The 7,094-nt window shown below is 50.0% G+C and overlaps 1 protein-coding gene across 1 annotated transcript in view; it reads right to left on the bottom strand.

The window, feature by feature from the left end:
• Positions 1-723: 723 nt before the first annotated feature.
• Positions 724-7,094, bottom strand: part of LOC105715513 (SLAM family member 5-like) — an 84,068-nt gene continuing 77,697 nt past the window's right edge. The window contains exon 9 of the mRNA XM_064370461.1: positions 724-834. Coding sequence (XP_064226531.1) covers positions 742-834 — 93 coding nt within the window. The 3' untranslated portion in view covers positions 724-741. The remainder of the gene's footprint in view (positions 835-7,094) is intronic.

Below are 7,094 nucleotides of genomic sequence, written 5' to 3'. Positions count from 1 at the left end.
CCACAAGAGAGTCTGGCACATTCATAACCAGTGAGGTTTGCAAGCATCTAGATTACTGGGGAGGGAAATATTATCCCGGACAGTGGATAAAATTAATGGCCACCCTAAGTGCATGTCCCTGTCCAATGTGGGGGCAGGTATCACCACCCATGGGATCTGCATACCCAGAGGGCCCCCAGGGGACAGCAATGATTTTACTATAATTATAGTGTATAAGGTATTATTAAAGTAGGAAAGAGACTGTGTTTCATTGGGGGTAGTGTTATTAATTTGGAGTATGTGTTGACAATTGTCCGGTGGGAGAACCCAGAGTGGCATTAGAGGAGCCATTTTAAGCCTCCAAACAAAGGGGAACTACATGGAGACCAGCTACCAGCACAGTAGTCTCCCAGTATATGCCGTTCCAGGCATATTGGGCAGGATAACAAGGCTTTTGATGCAAGGCAAAGTTGGAGTTGACATTTCATCTGATTTTGGCAAAGATAGATTGGTTGGTTTGGTCAAAGGAAGTCCAGGCTGGATTGCAAGTATTGTTGTTGTGGTCCCACTGGTAGTGACATAGCCTTTCAGAAATGTTGGCAGTGATGCCTCTCCAAGGGAGTACATTTACTGCAGCCTATGGCAATTCAACACACAAGGCAAAGCTGGAACTGAACCAGAGCTGGGAAAGGCAGGGGTCTGCAGGATTTAGGCTCAGAATGCAAGTGTCCTGGGAGTGCCAGATCCTCCTGCTTCCTCCAATCAAATGATCTCCATGGTCTGGTCTGGATAACAGACGTCACTGTAGGTAGTAATGAGAGATTCCTTTTTTTTCAGATATTGTTCACCGATGCTCTGAAATACAACACAGAGGGCTGCTGGATCAGCTGAAGGATAGAATGAATCTGCAGGGGCCCACAGAGCCAGTCCCCACTGCCATGCACTGCTTATGAATTCCTCTAAAGTGCCCAGCACTACATCACACCCAGATGTAAATTTTCTTAGTCAATACTGTTGATTGTCCAGATATAGATAAATAGGCAGTTGGACCAGAAATGGCAGGTCCTGGAATTGGAAGCCCAAAGCTGGGCAGAGAGACCTGGGAGTTCCCTGGGTGGCCAGTGCCCCGGCACTCACCTTGTCCTTGCCCTTCTGAGACACTTGCTGCCTGAGCGTCTCAAAGGGGATGCCACCATCATCAACCCCATGGTTCTTCTGCAATCCTCCACCTGACAAAATCAAAGCTCGAATCTGTGTCTTACAAACCTGTAGCCCTTCCCACTACTGTGGACCCCAAGGCCAAGACCATGCCCATCATCCCCTCAGCAGAGTCCACTCCCTGGGAGCAAAATTCAGAAAAAGGAAGCTGAGGTTCTAGTGAGGGATGGGAGGTGTCTGGGCATGTCAGGAGAAATGCGACTTACCCCTTTTTATTTCCATCACCATCTTCTTCTTCTTCTGACATGACTTCAAAACATATAGCCCAGTTCCCAGGACCAACAGCATACCCACAGCAGCCCCTAGGATGCCTGGCAGCAGTCTAGTCACATCCTGTTTGTGTGAACCTGTTCCTGTCACATGGGGAGAGTGGAAAATGTTAAGACAGGAGATAATTTGAGACACCAATTGCCACAGGAAAGATAAGCAGGGAGAGCAGGTGGACAAGTGGGAAGGAGCCTGGTGCAGAAGCTGCAGAGGGAGGAGCATGGCAGGTCCATTCATTCAACCAGTTAGGAGCTGCTACTTAGTGCCAGGGATGCTAAGATGCACAGGACAATGTCCGTAGCAACCCAGCACACAGGAGGGAAGACAGAAAATACCAGCTGCCAGACAGAGGGATCAGAGCTGCAATAGAGGTTTCCACCTTGTATAAGGTCTTCAGGGCAGGCCTCCAGAGGAGATGCTGGCTAAACTGAGACTTGAAGGGGGACTATGAGATTTTCAGATATTAAGGATGGGGCATTCCAGGAAATAGAAGCACCAAGGTCGGGAAATGGCTGCATCAAGACACCAGCTCTGGGAGTTGCCGGCACCCCACTGCAGCATTAGATGGACAGGGCAGGGAGGAACCGTGACAAGGAGAGTCAGAGGAAGGAAGGAGTCTGTGCCCGGAGGGCCTTGTGGTCACACTAAGTGCTTAACATTTCTGGATGGGAGTCAGGGTGATTTAAAGACATGTTGACACATCAGATATCCCAGCAGCACCTGGAGGAAGAGTTGGAGAGGACCAGGCTGTACACAGGGTATTAGGTCACTCATTCATTCAGTGAACACTGATTGTGAGCAGGTGTTACCAGGAGCTGTGCTTGGCACAGGGATTCAAAGGAAAACATCAAGGTGTTGCAGTCTACAGGGCAGACAGTGACATAATCACATTATTACTGCTCAGTGTTGGGTGCCATGGACAGCTCCCTCAGGAGCCAGGCCTGACTGCAGAAACAGATACATCATTTTCAGGGCACTGTGTAATGCAAATTTAAATTCCCTTGATTAAAAACTTCCAGGCAGCAATGGCAGTATTTTAAACAACTATAGAATGCTGCTACGTGAGGGACCCTGTGTGGCTGCACCTGTCTCATGCCTATAAAATGGCCATGGCCGAAAGGAATGCCTGGAAAAAAATAAAAAGGGAAGTCTTGGCCACGAGGTGTAGGAGGGCTGATGGAATAAAATATCATGTTCAGAAGCTGAGAAGTTTACAAGAAGCAGGATATATTTTGGGAAATATAAGCAAGCAGTTTGATGTGAAGTGCATGCGTGAGGCCAGAAACGTGGGCAGAGGAGCATCTGAGCCCTGAATTCCATGGGGGAGTAACTGGAGGCCAGATCCCACATATAACACAGAAACCACCCAACCTGACCCTCTTTTCCCAAAGCCACTCTGGATGTTCAGTGGAATATGGATGGGGTGGGAGAGCTCCTGGAAGGCTGCTGTGGGGGTGTCGCGAGGAGGGTAATAAGGTGGAGGTGACTCCCACAGTGCTGTGTGGGGTGAGCAGGTGGAAGGTGGTACTGATGCTCATGGTGGGAAGAGATCCCAGAACTGTTAGACCCCGGTGCCACCTGAGCTCAGGCAGCCCCTCCTATCTTGCAGGCTACACTCACCACTCACCTTGGGCACAGACTTTCCCAAGGTCTAAGGTTGCAGCTTTCTGATCCACCTGGTTGCTGACCACACAGGTGAGATTGCCGATCCACTGGCTCAGGGGCAGGCTCAAAGCCAGGGTCCGAAGCTTGGCGTTTGGTCCTGGTGTGTCTCTCTGTTCCAGCTCTCTGAAGAGGCCCTTGCTCTCCCAAGTCACATTCAGGTCCTGCGTGGCGCCTGGAGCCCTACACTCCAGAGTGATGTTACACAGGCCCGGTGTGGTAGACAGTGACTTGGCCAGGATCTCAGGGTGAGGCACAGGCTCTGGGGCAGAAGGAGACAAAAGAGGGGAATCTCACATGCGTGGAGAACATTGCACATCTCACTTCCTCATTATTTTCTCATTGCAGCCACGACATGCAAGTGTGTGTATTCTACAGATAAAACACTATTTGCCCAAAGCTAAATACAGAGCAAATGAAACAAGAAGGGAAGCCACAGAGTTCAGCTCCATGTTGGTTCTCTAGATTCAACGGGTCTTAAAACCGTCCTAAAGAAAATAAAGACTAAAGTCCCCCTTCCCAAAGCACAGTATTTTCCGAAAACTGAGGTCTTTTCAGGAAGGGGAAGAAGTCTCGGGAAGATGGGCTTGTGCTGGCCCAGTGTTCTTCTCCCACGTCTCCAGCTGAGGCCACGCCTGGGACTGCACGGCCTTTATGGGGCAGGACATTAGGCCAGCTCTGGAAGGACAGAGAAAGGCCCCTGATCAGAAAAGCAGACACGTCTGTGAGAGATGCAGTGATAGGGCCTGGGAACAACGACTCTGAGTGTGCTTAGAGAGTGCACTGAGCCTGTGGTGCAGACAGAAGAGTCGGACTCATAGGCCAGCCTGACAAATCACATGGGACCTAAAGATGCAAAAGCCACGCTCTCCATGGCAGGACATTTCCCTGTGCAGAGAGGAACTTTAGGGAAAGAACGAGCTGGTAAATGACTTTCCTAAGATGTGTTGCGGTGTAAACTTTCTCCTACACCTATAAAGCCTGTGATATGTGGATTTCTGGTGGCTTGAGTGACTGAGGCTGGCCTGGGGCTGAGGGAGAGGAGAGCAAACTGGAAGGACTCCATTCACAGGGATTCCCAACTGTGGTAGGCAGAACAGTGGCCTCTAAAATGTCTAGGACCCAGTCCTGGTAACCTGGGAATAGGTGAGGCTGTGAGGCAAAGGGAATTAAGGTCACAGATAGAATTAAGGTTGCTAATCAGCTGACCTAAAATAGGGAGATTATCCCGACACTCCTAGTAGAACACTAACATCAGTGTTCTGCTGGAAGATACAGGATGATGACCAGGAGCCACGGGATGACGGCAGCCACTAGCAGGTGAAGAAGGCAAAAGAACAGGCTCTTCCCTGGAGCCCCCGGAAAGAACACAGCCCTGCCACCATCTTCATTTTAGCTCACAGAGACTGTGTCAGACCTCTGGCCTACAGCACAGTGAGATAATAAATTTGTCTTGCTTTCAGCCAATAATTTTTGGAAATTTGTTACATCAGAAATAAAACACTGCTGTACAAATCATCCGACATATGATTAATGTTACTGGAAAAATGGCTATTTAGCTGAATTTCCGTTTCCTCTCCCAAAACACTGAAAGAGCTTCATTCTCTGGTGTGAATCTCAGCTCTCCTGTCAATTCTGGGGACCTCATGTGCCTTATTTTTGGTGGAGAAAATCAAGTCTGAAGGCTAGTGTTTGAATGCAACCCTGCATGGGGCCTAAGTGACTCTCTAGAGACAAAAAAGGCAGGGACAGCACTTTGGGAGGCCGAGGCGGGTGGATCATGAGGTCAAGAGATCGAGACCATCCTGGTCAACATGGTGAAACCCCGTCTCTACTAAAAATACAAAAAATTAGCTCGGCGTGGTGGCTCGTGCCCGTAGTCCCAGCTACTCAGGAGGCTGAGGCAGGAGAATTTCCTGAACCCAGGAGGCAGAGGTTGCGGTGAGCCGAGCTCGCGCCATTGCACTCCAGCCTGGGTAACAAGAGCGAAACTCTGTCTCAAAAAAAAAAAAAAAGGGCAGGGAAGCCAGAAGAGGGGGGAGGGGTGTCACTCACCATAGACAGTCAGGTAGAAAACCTGGGCAAGCACTTTTCCCCGAGTTGAGCGGATCATGGCCACGTACTGCCCACTGTCTTCAGGGGCTAGGTTCTCAATCCTCAGAGACCACATGCTGGGCACATGGACCCTCTGCTTGAACTTGTCCTGGAGGCTCAACCAGATTGGAGAGTCGGCTCCCCTATGGACTTGCAGCATCTGCGTGTGATTTGACAGAGTCCCCAAACCCCATGAAACCGCCTGCATTTCGGCTCCTACATCTGCCCTGGGCTTCTCAGCCACATTAAACAAGACAGAACCTCCTCGGATGCTCTTCAGATGAATGTGGTTCCCAGAATCCTTCACGGCAGAGCCATGTGCTCCAGAAGTGTTGGCTGCAGTGCTGCACACACCTAGGGCATGGAGACAGAAACATCAGGATCTTCTCATCAAGAACAAATGAGAGAAACACAGGCCTTTGGTTCAGAGTCACAGAAATCCATCCCAAATCCTTTCTTGATTCTAGGAGGGCTTCCAAGTATAATAAATTTGAGGCAATTCTGGATCAGTTCTGGTTCTAGTGGAGTGTAATCTTGAACAGGTTCCTGAACACCCCGATCTTCACTTTTCTTTTCTTTTCTTTTCTTTTCGTTCCCAGGGATTGGCAAAACAATCATCTAGATCTTCAGTTTTCTTACCTGCCCCATAATGACAGTAAGGATCAAATGAGATCCTAGATCAAAAGCACCTAGCACATTTTCTGACATATGCTAAGTGCATAACTGCAGGAGGCAGCTTCTAACGTGGCTCCCAAGGATGCCTCCCCACTGTGTGCACAGCCCTGTGTAATGTCTGCCCCTGGAGTATGGGCGGCACTGATTACTTGCAAATGTAGCAAAAGTGATGGAGTGTCCCTTCTGTCTGGCTCACACCCTCTGTCTCCGTCACTCTCTCCTGCTCAGGCTGATGAAGCCAGCTACCACGTTGTGAGCTGCTCTGTGGAGAGGCCCACATGGCAGGGAGCTGGGGGCAGCCTCAGCCAACACCTTCATTCCAGTCTCTGCGAACCTGAGTGACAGCACCCAGCTGAACCACACCCGGATGCTCATCTCCATAAACTGAGACCAGATCCCATGTTGCGTTAACACACTAAGGTGTAGAGTAACAGCTTGCACAATACATAACTAAAGCAACGATGAAGATTGTTTTTCTTTGCCTTACCTTCTAGGAAGGGAATGAATTGGGATAGAACAGGACAGGATAGGACGGGAAGTGAATTAGACAGGTCATCCTGTGGCAACAAACAACCAAATTGAGGGACTTAGAATAACGGGAGTTTGTATATTATGAAACTACATGTCCCATAAGATACAGTGAGGTCATTGACACATGGGTGGGGGCTCCACACCTTGTAGGAGCCCCATATGGAACCCACAGCCTCCTCACAGCCTCCTCAGCCCCCATGGTAGGGAAGGGAGGAGTCAAGAGAAGCACCCGTGGGGCTTTCACTGCACAGCCCAGAAGTGACGTAATCTCTGCCCGTATTTTCTAGACAAAACTAGTCAGGAGACCCTGCTCACTGGGAGGGACTGAAAGTGTAGGGGACTTTGACACTTGCCACCGACCAGATGGGCTGTTTGCTGGCACTGTGTTTCTGCTACCAGGAGAGCACTTCCCTATGCAGTGCCCCTGGGGCACCTGGTCATTCTCCCTCAGTCACTGTCTCCCACAGAGCCCTGACCAGTGGGCACAGCCACCTCAGCTCTGCCTCCTCCTGAGCCCTTCCTTGTTCAACAGGCACAGCCCCAGTGAACTCAGAGATCTCTCTTTCTGGGGACCGGGGTGGGACCAGTCTGGACTGGGGGAAACTGCCACAGGACACCCTTGTCCTTTGAAGAAAGAACCATCTCCTTTCTTCAGCAGCTCAGGTCCA

This window comes from Aotus nancymaae, unplaced genomic scaffold (assembly GCF_030222135.1).
Source record: "Aotus nancymaae isolate 86718 unplaced genomic scaffold, 86718_ANA_hifiasm-v0.15.2.pri h1tg000108l, whole genome shotgun sequence".
Lineage (NCBI taxonomy): Eukaryota > Metazoa > Chordata > Mammalia > Primates > Aotidae > Aotus > Aotus nancymaae.
The sequence above is the reverse complement of the archived record's forward strand: the minus strand, read 5'-3'. Positions and strand labels throughout refer to the sequence as shown.